Below are 18,903 nucleotides of genomic sequence, written 5' to 3' on the forward strand. Positions count from 1 at the left end.
GATCAAGAGGGAAATACGCTATACGTAGATACTCAACTTAGCCAGGGATATCCCTGACTTAGCGAATGATGCTTATTCAGCCAACGAATGATGCTTATTCAGCCAATCAATGAAACTGATATCGTTGTCTGGTAATAAAAATCTAGCTGCCGTACGGGGTCAATCTTGATTTCATGTGTTTATTGCATCATAAAAAACAAATCGTCGCGATTGGGGTGTTGGCTACTGCTATATAACTTTTTAATGAGGCAATATCGGTAGCAGGTATGGAAACCCGTTTTACGCTCTGCGCAATATCAACGTAGCAATGCTCAGACGCCGAATGCATTGTCTGGTCTGGCCTAGATCGTTAAGTCGTAAGCTTATATTCCCTTGCAAGTCCTCGTTGGCAAAGCGACGGAAGATATTGATTTTATGGGATTATTATATGATTTGATTGCCGCAGTTGACACACTTGACGTTTGTCGACGTTCACATTGTTATAGGCTATCACATCACTGAAATGTAAGTTTGGAATTAGCAATATGACGTCACGTGACGTCATGAGGTTCACGTTCGTGTTCACACAGAACCTTTCAAAAAGGTTCGCGTTCACGCGAACCTGAACCTTTCTGGGGTTCACACCATCCCTACAAAATACATATAGGTTTAATTGTCCATAGGCGCCTAAATGACTGGCGCCGAATGTTCCTGTCTTTGCAATCTGAACCCCACAAGACAAATACCATCCCGTTGGGAAAAATTTTATGCCAGTGAAGAAATACCAATTTGAAATCGTGTGCGTCTCTTAGTTTAGAAGCCTACATTTGGACGATTCTATATTTCTTGATATAGCAGACTTGAAGTCACAAAATAACATCATGTGACGAAGTCATATCAACGTGTCCGCCAGCCCGAAGATGTTTAATGATTATTTACGGGCCCTCCCGGTAAATCTAATTACGTGAGTAGAGAGGACAATAAATTGATAGCATAATATATATGCAATCGCCGATCTGATTGATCGATTTCATCATAAATTATCGAAAATTTTCGCGCATCGCGCTGGCTCACAGTATAGTACAGATAATTTCGTGACAAACGCGAACAACGTGATGGGGGGGGGATCGTTTCATCACCCTATGGGAGCCCAAGACCCACGTTTTTAGGGGCCTGACCAGGTGCTGTTTCGTTCCTGCCAACGGGTATACCCCCGAAGATGTTTAATTAATATTGAGTGGTCCTACCTTTTCAAACACACCTCACTCAGCTCTACCGGCAAATCTGATTACGTGAGCAGAGAGAAGATAAAAATTGATAACAATTTATGCAATTCCCGATCATACTGACCGATGTAATCATGAATTCTAGAAATTTTCCGCGATTGGCGCGCTTAGGCGTCAAAAGCTTATTCACTAAACAAACTCCGAATGAAAATGATGATTAGCGGTAAAAGTCAATCGCCGGAGGGGGGTCTGGGGGGCGAAGCCCCCCAGAAGTTGGGTCTATAACCCTATGGGGGGCCCAAGACCAAAGTTTTGGGGGGGGCCTGACGAAGTGCTGTTACGGCCCTGAATAGGACATAGCATCCAATGTTTGGAGCAACTGATCCTCTTCTTCTCGTACATTCACAAGCACAAATTCGAGCTTATTTCAAGTTCGATTTATTTCCGACATTGCTGTTAAAATTATTAATAGCATTCCACATTGCAATCATTCTTTCCGGCAGGGCACGATGATACGTTTTGATATTTACAAGATTTTCAGGACTTGGATCGTCCATGCCCCAACTTTCGAAACCTGCAACATTTTTCGGTTCGATGCCAATGTTCTTAGCTAGGATACCAAGAAAAGCATCATCGATAGGAATCATACGAGTGCGCATCGACTCCATAAAAAATCTCACCGCCACACTCCCGCTTAAAATATGGCCACCGCCCGAAACGTAAGGCGGATACGTGTTTTCGGGATACATAGATTTACTAACGTAGTACTTTGATTTGGGGTCGGTAATTCTCGGACTACCCTTCAACAGCGACCCCGCCCACAAAGACTTTCTATCGCTTTGCGGAAGAGACAAAAGATATTGCACGATATTTTCGACATTCACCAGAATATCGTCGTCGCCCTGAAATAAAAAGGGAACGTCCCCGCAATGCGCAGCAAACCACTGCAGAAATAAACACTCTTTTAAAGTAAGCGTTCGAAAGCTGTCCGTAAAATCCCACAACAAAATATCTGAATGCTGACGACTTTCCGATATCACTCTCTTTAGATCTTCGTCTGAGTTACACGCGCCGAGTAAAAACAATAATTTAGTTCGTACGTGCAGGTTTCGATAAATCCAAGACCCATTTCCCCACGTAGTTCTAACTGCGTCTCTTCTCTCTGATGAACGGCAGACTGATTTGACAGTCATTAGTAGAAAAATATCTGTTTCGAAATCAAATTCATCTTTTCCAATCGAAGTGGCATTTCTTTGGGGCGCCCTGCTACACGTTTCATTCGAAGAGATGACCAGTTTATAATCTCGTTTCTGTGACGCGTCATCGATTGGCGTGAAGGCTGTTAGCGGAATGGGCAGTTGTAAATATTTTTCCATACTTTCGAGCCCAGGTAAACTGGTATGGTTGTCGTCTATTGGCTGGTGAGTTGTCTGCAGAAGAAACGCGGCTGGAGTTACATAACTGCCCTTTGCTTCGTAAAAATTTGGTTCGGTTGATTTTCTCAGCAATTCTTGTTGATTTGTTCGACCTGTGTTAAATAAATAATACATTATTCACCTATTTATCCACATATACAAGGAATAAATCGTATAAAATGAATGAAAACTTCAAGTTCATTAAGTATTGACACCAAACACGGAATTCAATGAATTTATTAACGAAATGTACTTCCATATCTGTTGAATTTGATGAGACATATGTGGTCGATCAAATCTGTCAACAAGTTCTTGGAACTCTGGTTCCTTGTCGGACGTAGAAACCCTTAAGGCCTCTGCACACTGACCTCGCGACGCAACATCGCGAGTTGCGCGTTGCGAGTCGCGAGTCGTAAGTCGCGAAGCAATGCACACTGGTCCCGGCAGTGCCCACAAGCGGCAACTACAGCTCTTGCGCGTTCTGTCCGAAGTCTCGCAATGGATACACATTGCACAGCTCCCGATAGATCGCAAATGAATATTTCGATGGGTGTACATTGGTTTGTCAATGAATAAGATGACGTCTAATATGCACACACTTTTCCATTAACTAGGGTTGCCATACGTCCGGAATTTCCCGGACATGTCCGGAATTTCACTGTTCAAACTAGCGTCCGGGAGGAATTCCTAAAATATGCCAAATGTCCGGAATTTTGACGACTTGGCGTAGACTCATAATTTTTTTCGCAAATCAGCCTAAAAACAATATTTTTGGGAATATTTATGCTGATGCATGATATTTTTCTTTGCGCTGCGCGCGATTTATCATCACATTTATTGGATTTATTATGATGACTACCACCCACGCAAAAACTGAAATAAAATATAGATAAAGACAACCTTCATTACTGGAATAAGCCTAATTGTAATTGCAATTATAGGAGAACGATAGATTCCAAGAGATCTTCAAGGCAATTTAAATGCTTTGTTCAAAGATAGTGGTTCCAAACGGGGGGGGGGGGTCGTTTGCTTTTATTCTGAGGTTTGCGTATATGTTGAACGTAATCACCTTCTAAAATAGACCGTGAGTAAGTCTGGGCAAAGGTGCTGACTTCTATAGTAATCGGCTCGTCAAATTTTGATCTGGGCAACGGAACATTTTCAAATTGGAGACGGAGTCGCGACCATAAAAGGTTGGTATCCACTGGATGTGGGGTGTTTATAAATCTCAGTGGTGCGCACCGGCATAAGGCTGATAAACAATCTTATTGGTAGGACATGAACATGACTTAACGAAGAGCTCTCTCATTCGAAATTTCATGCTGGTGACGTCATATTTTGTGATACGACTGTTGATATACAATGTTCTTTCCAATTCTCTACTAGTGTCAGCCGAAAATATTCGGGTTCATTTCAATATGAATATACTATTTAATGACTTAACGATGTGCAATTACGCTCCCTGTATTTTCGAACTCATCATCCTCCACCAGCAAACTGTGATCATGTGGGCGGAGAGTAGTAGGCCTATCTATATAGTAATATATGGAACAACCAATATTATTGACTGAATTCATTCAAATAATTTATTGACCAGATGCATATAGAAACCAGATTACTATAACAACCCCCGGAAGTTGCATAGATTACACTATAGTGTGGGCTCAAAATGATTGTTTATTTGGGCGGGAAGGGGCTGAAAGCATGTGCTTTCGGTCCCGGTTACACAACACACAGCGACATAGGCTACTTCTGAACCGGATCGTGACCACCTCTAGTCTATGAGCAAAGCTTTGCTAGTGTGACGTCATAACTCATTCTTAAATCCACTAGTGGGCGCTAAAGAGTGTCCGGAATTTGGGTTGCAGAAATATGGTAACCCTACCATTAACGAACCAATATCATATTTCAATGCTGAAAACGCATGATCTGGGTGACCCAGTTAAAGGCGCTATTTCCGGTTGCCGATCCAAATTTCTGGAGTTCTAGCTGTAGCCTATTATGCTACAGACACCAAGCCTTTCCGTATTCCACTGCCTCAGTGACTGCATCAACTGTCAAGCACTCATACATTAATTTCTCGATAAGATAGAGAACAACATTCAAATGCATTATAATTTTATTGTAAATGAATTAAGTCTTAACAATATTCAAATATAACTCTGGGATTCTTTCCTTTTCAATCTTCGATTCGCCCTCAGGTATCAAGCATGGAAACTGATCCGTAGGCCTGGTTGATTCATTCTCCATAATGATGCATAGTCCATTTCTGACTTATAATATTAGCCACTACAATTCGTACCGAAGTCTGATAAAGAGGAGAATAGACGAAATCTAACATCAAGAGTTACACTGCTGCTATCTAGTCAACAAAAAGATTTTCAGACTTCGTGTACTGAGATGTACCGGTATCTGAAATATACATCAATGAACCCATGACATACCACGATTATATGTACCTGCTTAACCCAGTTTCCAACCAATGTACACTGTACAGGTTAAAATGAATCAGACAAGGTATATATCTAATAAATCCACCTGTAGATATACAATGACTGAGAGTTTCGCGGTATCGGTACTGCCGGAGCTGGTTGGCCTTTGGTAATTACCAAGTACCGGTACTGCTTACAGTAGAATGCGCTCTTGCAGTTAAGCTTCAAGTTTTAAAATGACCTCAAATCAGTCTAAATTCAATGAGGAAACAATTATAGATGCCAAAACACGCAATACCCGGACAAACTATTGCGGTGACATAGAGCTAACGATCAGTAACTGCTGACCAGTCGCTCGCAACTCGCGACAAAGTTGAAAATTTTCAACTTTGTCGCGGAGTTGCGCAACCCTGTCGCAGACGGCATGTTGCGAGTTGCCGGCGACTCCGGTCTGCATGGTCCAGTCGCAGACAGGCGCGATTCTCTCGTTTTATCGGGTCGCGAGCTCAGTGTGAAGAGGCCTTTACGTGCACGTGCGCATTTTCCCAAGATTTGTTCGGTCACTATACGTATACATTGCCGCATCGTCAATGTAATTATCGCCATGGTGATAGAAAAGGTAGCCTAAACTATAGATAACTAACCTACGGATAGATAGCCAACAGCCGTCGTCACGCTTGCTTGCTCGGAGGAAAATACTGCTCAGCAATCTGAACTCAACGTAATTGCCAATCCCATAGCTGACGACCCGAGCGCTCAAATTGAATAAAGTTGATCTTACTTGAACGCTACTGTCGCACTGATTCCGAAAATATACATTCAAATCCGATCGGGGCAATGGAACCGCCTCGAAATACACCTCAAAGTCTGAAAATTGACATTGTTCTGAACAATCGAGGACACGCAAGGGTTATTGTTATGGTCATTGTGGTGCGTCCATACGATTGTCTGGAACAATGCCGATTTTCAGACTTTGAACGCTATTTCGGGCTGGTTCTTTTGCCTTGACGAAAGTTTAATGTATATTTTCGGAATCAGGGCGACAGTAGCTTTCTAATAAGATCAACTTTGTTAAATTTGAGCGCTCGGGTCGTCAGCTATGGGATTGGCAATTACGTTGAGTTCAGATTGCAGAGCAGTATTTTCCTCCGAGCAAGCAAGCGTGACGACGGCTGTTGGCTATCTATCCGTAGGTTAGTTATCTATACCTAAACTACGATCACCACTAAGAAAAATACAGAGGCGTGCATGAATGTGCGCTTTTCAACGGCCTATGACTGTACGCGCGAGGATAGCCAAACCGGGATAATAACGTCAACCATAGAGAAAATTGTTAGCTGATATCATTAGGTAGGCTTACCATACGTCCTCTTTTAAGAGGATTTGTCCTCTTTTTTGACGTTTTTGAAAGTGTCCTCGGAGGACGCCCTTTTGTCCTCTTTTTTGAGATTTTGTCCTCTTTTTTGAAAATTTAGGTCAGATATAGAGGAAATTGCGAGTGATATGCCGCAAATTAGCGCAGAAGTGAAGCTCCGGCGGTTATTTCGGAGGAAAAGCGGTGATTTCAGCTCTGAGCGAAATGAAGACCTTTTTTTTTTTTTTTTAGTCATCCACCAAGCAATGTGGAGTGAAAAACGTGTTTTTGAGCTCTGAGCGGAAGTGATGACCTTTTTTTTTTTTTTTTTTTAGTCAACCGACCGCAAAGTGGGAAAAATTCACCGGTTTTTGAGAATTCTACTCCGGTTTTGCATCTTGCAAATTTCTGAAAAAGTGTCCTCTTTTTGCATTTTCAAAATATGGTAAGCCTATCATTAGGTTAACTTTACCACTAGGCCTACTCAATGAGGCTATCTGATTTAGCGGCGACAACATGATGTTTTGCAACAAGCCGGCATTTTAACAACAGCAATTTCACTTCGAAGCCATTTTTCGCCGATAATGACGAAGACGATGTGGATTGGAGAACGGCATTGTCATACAGCCGCCGCCATATCTGCTTCTCTCTAATCATTCAACACCCTATACAATCCAAGGCGTTTGATATGCCCGGTACCACAAACAACAACAACAACATGTCAATTCATTAGGGTTGAGTACATCGTCAATGCTGATATTGCAAGTCTTCTAGATTCGACGAACTTACGCGCAAGCTTCACTCACACACGTTGCGTCTATAATAACATACTATTACCGAGAATGCTATTACCGGGATGGACATTACCGAGAATGCTATTACCGAGAACGGACATAACCGAGAATGGCCAATGCCAAGAATCTAGCTTTGGGACGGACGTTCTCGAGAAATTTATACCTGAGAATCGATACCTAATGTGGCCACTAGGGTTGTCCATAATTTGGAAAATCTCACAAATCCTGCGTATCCATGTCTCATTGTATAGATTATTGATAAAAAAAACGTCGATGAGCCTGCGATAAGTTCACAGGAAAGTCGTCAAGATTTGTCTAAATGCGTTTGAAAGTGGCTGCTGTAGAGTGGGCGTGCCAGCGACCATAGAACGGAGAGAAGACTAGCAATCATGAAATCACGGCGCTTGATTGGGTAAGCGGCTATGCCTGAATGACTACGACAGTGGCGGCTTGCTGATCAGCTGTTCGAGGAGTTTGCTAACGGCGGTGAATCTGTAAGCGCATTGTAGGTTGGTCCGCATATGATGATTTGAGATTGATTCGGGATATGTTTAGTAACATATTACATAACGAACAAAAGACAGCTGCTTCACAAAAACGTTTGAAACATGACTGGCTTATTGTGAAGGTAACCGTTGTAGTCTGTGTACCTTGCTTTAATCGAGGGAAAACACACAAAGAAACATTGCAATGGCACTTATGCAAGTAGCGTACGAATTTCTAGTTTCAGAAGGGATGTACCATCATTTATTACAAATAGAAATCTTGACAGTGATAATAATACTTTGTCTGATCTCATTAGGCTCTGGTCGTGGCATATAATTTAAGTTTTGAATGCTCTAAGGATGGACTGAATCGTCCGTTTATGCGTGACACCTGTCCGATTCTTACAGCATAATGAATCTACCCGTAGTTGCTGTCGAAGTCCTCAATCATACCACAGAAAGAGATCTAAAGGTATGCACAGACTGGTAGGGTCAGCAAAACTACAGTTTGCTTGTAGAGCTTAGTCTGTCCCAAATGAATCATAGATCATCACTTGCTGCATCACGACTGATGTTTGAATCAAACCAGACATTGATATATAAATGGATTTAATCGATGCGATAGTTACACTTCTTCGTAGTTCCAATGTAAGCTACCTGGTCGGTCCACATATCATCTTATAAGCATACAGGATTGTCACCCGCAGCATCCATCTCACATGCTGTGCTGCACCAGTTTGGCGATGGCTAATACTTTACCTGCACCCAGAAAAGCAGGAGGACTCGGCGTAATCACAAGCATATCAGACTAGATGTTTCTCGGATTTATACTTAGTTCTACAAGTTCACAATCATTCACTGTTACACCTCTGCCATGTCTGCAATAGGCTATTGCTGCTGTAAACCTATCGTAACCGACTTTTTAACCAAAACAATAAATCACCAGGTGTCACATATTATTGTTAAATCACCAACCTACAATGCCCCTACAGAATCATCGCCGTTAGCAAACTTCTGTAATGAGTAGAAGCACGTAATCAGAAAGTTGCTGCGGTCGTGATCATTCAAGCATAACTGATTAACCAATCATGAGCCGTGATCTCGTGATTACTAGTCTTCTCTCCGTTCTATGGTCGCTGGCACGCCCACTCTACAGCAGCTACTTTCAAACGCATTTAGACAAATCTTAACGACTTTCCTGGGAGCTTATTGCAGGCTCGTTGACGTTTTTTATCAATAATCTATAGAATGAGAAATGGATACGCAGCATTTGTGAGATTTTCCAAGTTATGGACAACCCTAGTGGCCACGCCGTGATGCACACAAACACACGACCTGTTCATATGCATAACATGCCTGCATTGCATATATTGCATTCTCGGCAATGTCCATTCTCGGTGTTGTCCATTCTCCGTAATGTCCATTGTCGGTATTGTCCTTCTCCGTAATAGCATTCTCGGTATTGACCGGACACCCTACAATTTGACTTAAGCCAGTAGTGTAGGGTGTAAGTATCACCGGCATTTGCTGCAGAAAAGGAGAGACTAAGGCCCTACCTATACCTTTACTACCCTGACGACGTGAGATGGTATGGTAGAGCTGCTTTGGACTGAGTCAATATCCATTTTACTATATTACTTCCCTCTGCTTACGTTATTTTTTCACAATTATATCTATATATCTATTCGTTTTACGTTATGTTTATAATCATTTTTAAATATCTACTACCTACCTACAATCTACATCTATACTACAACTACTTCGATAATTACGATTTATCCTCTATCCGCAACTTTTCCAGAATTTATGTTGCATTATATCTTCTCGAAATACCAATCTTCGAATTTTTGTCGGTAGGGTCAAGCCCGCCTATGACAGCTTACGGAGGAAGATCCATTGGCTAAAACACCACGAGTCTTGTTTTTTAGTTAATTTCAACAACATAACTTTGGTGGATCCATCGCGCTTTCTCTATACTGCGTAGTTTTTTGTCGCTATGCTGCCTTTAGCAGCTTATCATGTAAGACGGAAAACTGGTCGCGGGCCTCACAAAATCCCGTCGCGGGCCGTATGTTGCCCGCCCCTGCACTAGATGGTTACAAATTGAGAATATAGGTAGCACGAGCTATAAGCAGGCCGTGTTATTTTTGGCATATGCCAACACTGCCTTAATGGCTTATTTTTGGCATTTTTAAATTTTTATTTTTGGCAGTTTTGGCATCATCCTCCAAATAGATAGTTTCAGACTCAAATTAGTCATAAAACGCTTTATTTGGGCCAGTTTATTAAAAGAAACCACAAAATGTGCAGCATCCACTTATAATCAGTGCCAACAAACAGTATTAAAAAGAAAAAAAACCTAGCGATTTCATAGGTTTATAATATCAACCGAAACCACAAAATGTGTAGTATCCACTCGGAATCGGTGCCAATAAGCAAAAAGAAAGAAAAGCCGCCTAACAAACACGCTCAACACCTGATTTTTATGGCTGTTGAATAGACCTAAATTGTTTGGACTGTGACAGTGCTTCCAAACTCGGGTCAGCTATAAGTTTGTCCTGAATTCATTTTTCGCCTGACGAATCTGGGAAATATCGGCTTCAACAGTAGCCGTTGAGGGAAAGAATGTTGCCAGTCCTTAACAAAAGGTTTTCAGATCTTCAAAATTTTGGAGGACCGAACTGGCTTTCAAGCATCATAAAAATAGACCACTTCGCTAGTGCCATCGATCTCATCGCGGAAATAATTTTCTTCCCGATAATTTTCAAGGAGTTTCCTGTGTTGTCTCTCAACCATCACATCTCCTCCAGTCTACCGAAATATTTTCGGAGGACTTTTCTCACTTCAGATGGCTTTAATATTACCAACTTACATGGAAGAGTTTTCGGAAGGTTAGCTTGTTTAAGAACATTGACGCAACAAGACTGTCTGGCAAAACCAGACTGCAGCTCAAAAATAGCCAGACTGTTTGTTGCGTCACAATGCTCAACTCAATCACAATGCAAAAATCGTGGTTGATTTTTACGGTTTCAGATCCATGAGCACAATGCAATTTATATTTTAGTAATCAGTACAGCGGCAACTTCCCATGGATACCCGTTTTATCACATTTAGCGCTCGGCAAGCCGGTCAAAAATGGTCGTAAAATTGCCTTTGGACAAAAGGAAAGTATGACGTAAACCAAAAGCAGTCAGCCGTTCAATCTCGCGGAGCCCACACCATTTAGGACACCATGCTTCCATTTCCAACCCTAATGGGTGCGCTGGACCCAGATTAAGAAACCTGCCCTTCACACACGCTCTTCTAGCCTAGGGTTACCATATCTCTATGGCACAAATTCCGGACGCTCTTTAGCGCCCACTGGCGGATTTGAAAATGAGGTATGAGCACATTGTCGCTCAATATGACGTCAAACCAGCAAAGCTTTGTCTATCGACTGGAGGTGGTCACGATCCGTTTCAGGAGTATGTGGTTGTGTGTTGTAAGTTGTACCCAGGGCCGAATCTTACTATATGCATCTAGTCGTTAAATGATTTGAATGATTATGTCAATAATATTGGTTCGTCTGTATATTACTTTATAATTTTGATCCTCTCATCGCCCACGGCGCCCACATGATAAGCATTAGCGGTAGAGCTGGTGGAGGATGATGACTTCGAAAATGCAAGGAGCGTAATTGCACATCGTTAAGTCATGTTCATTGTTCATGTCACACCGATAAGATTATTTATCAGCCTAACGCCGGTACGCTATGCACCACTGAGCTATATAAACACCGCACATCGGGTGGTTTCCAACCTTTTATGATTACGACTCCATTTCCAATTTCAAAATGTCCCGTGGCCCAGCTCAGAATTTGATGAGCTGATTACTAATTAAAAGTCGGCCCATTATAGCCCAGACTTACTCGCGTTTTATTTTGGAAGCTGATTACGTTCGTTCAACATCTTCGCGAACCCCAGAATAAAGACAAACTACCCCCAGATTTAGAAGCACTATATTCGGTTAAAGCATCCAAACGGCCTAAACCGACTCTATGAATATCCGGTTATCTGGTAATTGTGATTACAATTACACTTATTTTTGTAAATAAATGTTATTTTCGTTTATTTTTGATCGCAGATTTTGCGAGGGTGGTTCATGTAGCCTAAATCTGCTCAAAAAAATATTGTTCATGTTGATTTACGAAAGAATTATGAGCTTACTTCAAGCCTTCAGAATTACGGACATTTAAGCATATTTTAGAAATTCCTCCCGTACGCAGTTTTAACAGTGAAATTCCGGACGTATGGCAACCCTATTCTAGCCTGTAACGCGGTCTTGTTAACACAACACCATGAACGAAATACACTATTGACAGGCCGTGTTATTTTCGGCATTTTCAAATTTTTATTTTTGGCAGTTTTGGCATCAGGCTCCTGAATTGGCAAAAATAACACGGCCTGGCTATAAGGCTGTAGGCAATATCAGCCTTTTCAACATTCCCACAACCCGCGCTACAGAGCAGTGATGTTTTTAAAAGAGAGTAGCCTATAGAATACAGATTACAGCCTTATCAAGACCTATAATTGCACCGTGAAAATTTCTAAAGCAGGTACAGTCCGTCGGTCGTATATAGCAATAACATGAGTTTACCAGCAGTTGCGCGTATTTCAGCGGCGAATATCATTTTGTACTTATTTGGGAGTTTACCTGCGGTAACAAGCGTGAATACTGACAAAGCGCACATGTTTCAACGCTGCATAGTCGCATACCTATGTCAGCAATTCCACCCAAACAAGTTCTAGATTGGAGATTGGTTTTACGTACTGTTACTGCCACCTATCGTCCAACACCGAGAGGGGTCAGTAGAAAAAAAGGAAAGCCTGCTTGTTTCGACAAAAGCTCATACTTAGAGGTGATACGACTGTTGACAAAAAAGTTATTTTAAATATCTCTACTAATTGCTGCCGATTACCTCTGATGAGTGCAGCCAAAATTATTCAGGTTCCTTTCTATATGAATATACTGTTCAATAGGCTTATTTGCAGGACTTCGATCACGTGACACGATACGCATAGCAACTAGAAATTGGTTAGCACGCTACTTTCTCGCGCAACTGCTTCATTGCTAAATATCGCATAGTCTACTGTTGATTTCTGGTTGTAAACGTTTCGGAAATTTGTTGTAGAAGTCATGAGAGATTTACCTATGCTAGATGTCAATCCTTTACAAAGCATTTAGAATGATATCGTCAGAAGTACGCAGAAATATAGCACAGTGCTTTTCAACTTTTTTCAGCTCCATTCGCACTTTTTTTTGTTAAATGAAGTTCATTCGCACAAACTAATAGAAAATTGTTGTACAAGAATAAGATAAAGATACTGCATTATGTTTAGATGTGCAACAAATTGGCTACTAGCTTAAGCTTTCAAGTGTCTCATTGAAAAGGCAACATTTTTCGCTCGTTTTGCTTTCAACTATTTCACTAAAACCCTTCTCGGCCAAACAAAGTTGTTGGGTTTTGTACAAAAACGTCTACTAGTGCTTGGATAGCCAGGTCTTAAAATCTGTTCCGCACGCCTATCCAAAATACAGCGTATTGTTCGCGAGTGAAAAATGCTTGTTGGCAGAAATCGTTTTTGAGAGCTGACACAAAGGTCCCGGAGGCCCAAAGTTGTCGGAAAGAGGAAAAACCCACAAGTTTGTGTTGAAGTTTTGCATTATGTCTGGAAGCATAAGTTGCAAAACGATCAAAGAGAGTGGGCACATTACAGCGCATTACCGTATGATACGTTGCTCCAACTTCTGTCGTGTTAGTTTATGAGACGAGCAAGTAAACTCTCGATGCTGTGTGTTCTACTCTTTAGCTCAATCTAACTTGAAAATTCATTGCAGTTTAATAACGATAAAGCAGCTTTCAGACTACCACTGAAATCTTAGTTTTTGTGGCATCTCGCGACCCGAGCCTCACCCATGAAAAGGAATTCATTTTTAATATTACAGTTGTATGGTACGATTTTACGGGCATGTATGACATACAGAACGCGCATACCACAATTCTACCCAACACAGCTCGACAAAACATGTCTGACGCACGCGATTTCAAATCAGGGCGATATAAATTCCTCTGCGTGTCGCAGTTGTACTACAGTATACTCAGATTGCAATTTCGGGACTATTCCGTGCCGACAACGGAGCATATCTATCTAAAAGTTTAGCCATCCAGCATCGGTCATTTTTAGACCAAGGTTTTGTCGCCGCTTATGTTTATGGCACCGCATTTCATCAGCGGTTCGTTGGCCAAAACTTTACGTCTTCATGTGCTCCGACGCAGAAGGGGTTAGCCTCGAAATGAATGAGTCTCATAGACCTGAACTTGCTCGTTGCACACCCCTACAAAGTTCATCCCTCGCTATTGCAAATTTATATTATCCAAGTACTAAGAAGAACATATCTCATGACCACAGTGATGTTGTTTGTTGTTTTGATTCATTCAATATGCTACAATAATATTACCACTGTGTACATGGGTCAAATTGTTATTTTCTGATCACACTGTTAACTATGGTAACCGTCCTTCACTAGTGTTGCTGTCTTTTATTTACTTTTGTTTATTTCGTTACTCTTTTCGGTGCTACTCGACTGAGAGAAGAAATTGATCCATATTATAATTAATACTGCCAATATGCTTGGGTGACTCCGGCCTAGAAGACTTCGGTCATATCGGGTCTCCCAGTCTATACCGTGTAAATTATAGTTGAGAAAACTTAAAAAATGTATACTATTGGACGTGAATGTTTGTGGACATTGCCTTTACTATATTTCATGGTTGACGAATAAAAGAACTCTCTTTCTCTCTCTCTCTCTCAACGGTCTTCGACCATGTTTTCCAGAAAAAATCAGTCGGAAAAATCTTGAATCATGAATTCTCATGATAAAGCCATATTTTCTGCGTGTTTCGCTACAGTAACCTTGGATATGGAAAAACTATCGGAGGAGTTTTTGCAATAAATTTAACGAATATTACATAGATATTAACAGATAGCTCAGGCACCGTGTCTACCCAAAATTATACCCTTTGCGGTACCTACTTTATAATCCTTGAAGGGATCGAAATTTGCGTTACAGTAACTTTCAAATGTGAGTCTGTAATGACGGAATTTACTACTATTCTCGTGCCTCGCGCTAATCGAACAGTTATTATTTCGGAAATATGATGATTGTTTAGTGAAAGAAAGCAGAAAGTCAATTTGACGTCATTTTTTCAGCCTGTTGCAGGCTCAGACGAGCTGATATATTGTATGTCTGCCACTACACCTGCTTCCAAACTAGGCTTTTGGTTACGTCATAGCTATAGTGCTAATATATTGATTCACTACGGCTTTTGAGAGCTACGATTAGGGGTACGTCGTAGAAAATTTTTACAATTGCGTCGCAACTACAAAAGTTACACTGACCTTAAATTTCCTATTAGGCTCATTTGAATTATTCTACGTCAGAAAAATTAAAAATTAATCACGATTTTCATTCGCCCTTGATTCGGATTTTCATTCGCACCATTCGCACCACCTTCGTCATTCGCACTGCAATTTTTTTCATTCGCACAAGTGCGAACCGTCACAGAGGTTGAAAAGCACTGGCCTATTGTAAGGAGACGAGTTACTTTATTATTGTAACATTCGCAAATCCAAAAAATACAAATATAAACACAAAAATTTTCGCAACTGCTTCAGTGCCATTTTCTTTCATTTTGCGGCAGAAGAGGTGCTAAAATAGAAGGTGTCATAAAAAATTGCTCAATCGCCTATCATGAGATCTTACTCATGGGAAATGAGGATTGATACAGACATATGCGAAGACGAGCAATGCAATTATGCAAACCGTGTTTGATTCTGAAATCTTCAAATCCCTGCATTATTACCTTTCGCAATTCCAAATGAGTGGTGAACCAGTTGTTTAGTTATGGTTGAAATTTTGAAATGAGCGTCGTTGTAGTTTATGACGGTGCACAAGAAAGTGGTGGCTACAGCAATTGCGAATAACAGCTTCCATCCAGCGGGAAGAAGATTCCAGATCGGTGAGGTCATCATCGATCTGAGATATAAAATCGTAAGATGTAATTTTAGATAAATTGTACACATTGGTATATAAGATTGCGGTCGAGTATTCTCGGATACAATGACATCGTTTCTACGTGGTAGCAAGTCAATAAATCAAATTTGTAGCTTTCATATTCATATTTCTTGATGTAGCTTTTTCAAGTAGGCTAAATGATATCAGTGCACTGTTCTTCATGACTTGTAGACTACATGAATAAACTGCCGAATTTGTCACCTCTATGTCCAGGCTACCGGCTTTGTCACGTTCGGATTGAGATATATGAGCGGGATCGTGAGAGCAATGTTGAAAATGCAGACCACAATATGCATAATAGCGTAGTGTAGAGGTACTTGCGATGTCGTAACAACAATTAATGTGTAGCAAGATAGCGTGGTGGTATAATCCACAGCTGCAACACCAATGGGTTGCGGGTAAGAGACCGACTCCAGAATTGTTATACCTAAGTGTTGGAGAATTATCTGGGCTCCTCCTCGCCACATCATCCGTGTATACTGTAAGCGGTGTCTTAAAACAGCCTAGCAGTGGACCGTGCTACAAGTCAGCAGCTACGGAATCAAATTAACGAATATCGGCTTGGTGTCAATGAACAATTGAACATCGTAGTCGACAAATAACATGAATACCATAAACTACAACTAAGGTTAGTCTTGGTATATTTTTCGACAACACCTATTTCATTGCACTTTGTGGCAATGCTGTGGATTGTTCGTAACTTTGCGGATGTATCATTTTCACAAAAGTGCATATCTTTGTACTACATGTTTTTTATGCTGCGATGCGGCCACTTGGGGTTTCCTCCTCGCCACGTGATCGGCGTACAGAGGTCTCTTATAAAAAGCCAAGAAGTGAGCCTTGCTACAAGTCGGTAAATACGGAATAAAAAGTAAAGAGTATTGACCTTGTGTAAAATGACTAATGTAGTCGAAACACCATGAATATCAATAAACAAACAAACTGATCGAGGTTTCAGGGCTTCCGCCGGGGAAAACCGTATCGAAACTATACAATTTTCGTTAATAATTTATCTCATAGTGACAACAAACGCATGATTGCAGCACGGCTTTTGACTCAAATTTAGGCGGTGTCAAACCGTAATCCATAGAAGAACAGGCGGAGTGCTATACGTCTACGGTTCAGGAATGAAAATAATAATACCGGCCTAGTGTAAAATGGCCAAAGACCGCCGATGTCGACACACATCGAATACTAAATCAACAACAGCAGGCCGTCGGATTTAGAAAACGGCTCATCTGGTTTTCATTTGATTACCAATAAAGGGGATATGGACAGAATAATCCTGATCTGCAATTTGGCAAGCGAATCAGCTGATCACAGTGTTTCGATATCGTGTTACAGCGCGTGAATTTCACGAATTAACCACGCGCGAATTCAAAACAATTTGCGCAGAAGTGTGTTATGAGGCCGTGAAAGCTTTTTCATTGGAATAATCCCTAATACGACATAGATCGGTAGCCCGATGATCTGGACTCTGTGAAACGTAATAAATGATCTGTGCGTACCATCAGACTTTGACGACCTTCCGAGTGCAAAGTGGTGATTTTAGATTAAATGAGCGCGCCAAATCCCGATTCCCTTTTGTCACATAACATATCCAAGAGATCTTCAGTCGAACTGCATGCCAAGTGGATAACGGTATGTGACACCAGCCAGTAATATTTAGTTACGAGTTCTGCTGGAAGAAGAATTCGTTAGTAATGACCACTTATATGCACTAAAATTGGGCCTGTAGGTGTATCCAGCTATATATAAAATACATAGGCCCCCCACGGTCGTCCTGCAAAGTTGCTATCATAATTGGATGGCTATCGGACAACTACATTCGCGACGTGCAAATTTTGCAATGTGCATTCATCACCTTGGCGTGTTATACATCAAGTAAGATGTTACGTCCATAACAACTTTAAGTTAATGGTGACCTTGTTTGTAATCGGTCATTACATTGACTAATCATATAAATTGCTTGTTGCATTAGCGCAATCTCATGCGCATGCATTGTTAATCTGGTGAGATGGGCGGCTTAAATGTTGATCGGGCTATCAACTAGCGAAACGTCTGTTGCATCAGGTGTCGCCAACTCTTGTTGCTCTACGAACCGGTTTTAAAAATCACATATTTTTCGCGGACCTGTCTTCATGAAGACAAATGTTGAACAAACGGCATTGACAATTTATTGTACTGCAGCTCTCTCACTGTGACTATATAAGATCGTTATTTTATGTGAGGTGCGAGCTGCGAAGTCGACAACGCGCGTGGGGATACGACGCAGCAGGAGATCTTGTCATTACGCATTCAAATAAGTACGCGGTCGACCTCAGCATCATCTCACAAATCAAAATGAAATATCCAAGTCGGAAAGGCATTATAGTTACTGAATTGAACTAAATCAGTGTTTCCAGACTTTTTCGCTGACGTTTTCTGGACAGCGGACAGAGTACGTTATCTTTTATCAGTTTTTCCTCCGGTGGCCCGCACCGCATTTACCATTGTGTCGAAACGAATCGTAATACTACCGCGATTATTTCATACGCCAAAGTCGGAAGGAAATTACGACAGGTTTTTCACACTGGACTTTGACGACCATCAACCATTTTTATCAACCATGGAATATGGTTGGCAACGCCGTGTTTCACAGAAATACCACTTTGATGAACATTTCTCACTTACTTAACAGATCATTTTTCTACTCGCTATATCTAGCGTATCTGGAATTTCATCAAAATAAGAGGTGTCAAATGTAAGCCAGTGTTACAAGATCGACCCGGCAAGGTGGAGGAAGAAACGGTATTTTAGGCTCCGAGCGTGAAAGTTGACCCTTTTTTTTTATTCAACCGATCACAAAGTGGGAAAAATTCACCGATTTTTCAGAATTCTCCGGTTTTGGAAGTCTCAATTTTCTGAAAAAGTGTCCTCTTTTTAGATTTCCAAAATATGGTAACCCAAAACAGTATGCTGCCGATCTTTGTCCGCATTGGTATCCCGCGAACCCTACCACACAGCGCAATGATTTTACTTTGTTCAACGTTTTTAATCCATCTCAACGCAACGCAACGTTACCAAGGCCTATACCAGATAGGCTAACCTACTGCTCATCAAA

General features: G+C 41.2%; 1 protein-coding gene across 1 annotated transcript; it reads right to left on the reverse strand.

The window, feature by feature from the left end:
* Positions 1-1,620: 1,620 nt before the first annotated feature.
* LOC145459057 (beta-1,3-galactosyltransferase 1-like) lies at positions 1,621-18,662 on the reverse strand. Its single transcript, XM_080337642.1, has 3 exons — positions 17,309-18,662; positions 15,589-15,761; positions 1,621-2,733 (listed from the first exon to the last, which is right to left on the reverse strand). The coding sequence occupies exons 2-3, from the start codon at positions 15,755-15,757 to the stop codon at positions 1,628-1,630; spliced, it is 1,275 nt and encodes a 424-aa protein (XP_080193768.1). The 5' UTR covers positions 15,758-15,761; positions 17,309-18,662; the 3' UTR covers positions 1,621-1,627.
* Positions 18,663-18,903: the final 241 nt, after the last annotated feature.

This window comes from Botryllus schlosseri, chromosome 2, assembly GCF_051294905.1.
Source record: "Botryllus schlosseri isolate E-star chromosome 2, Bs_hap1, whole genome shotgun sequence".
In the NCBI taxonomy this organism is placed as follows: domain Eukaryota; kingdom Metazoa; phylum Chordata; class Ascidiacea; order Stolidobranchia; family Styelidae; genus Botryllus; species Botryllus schlosseri.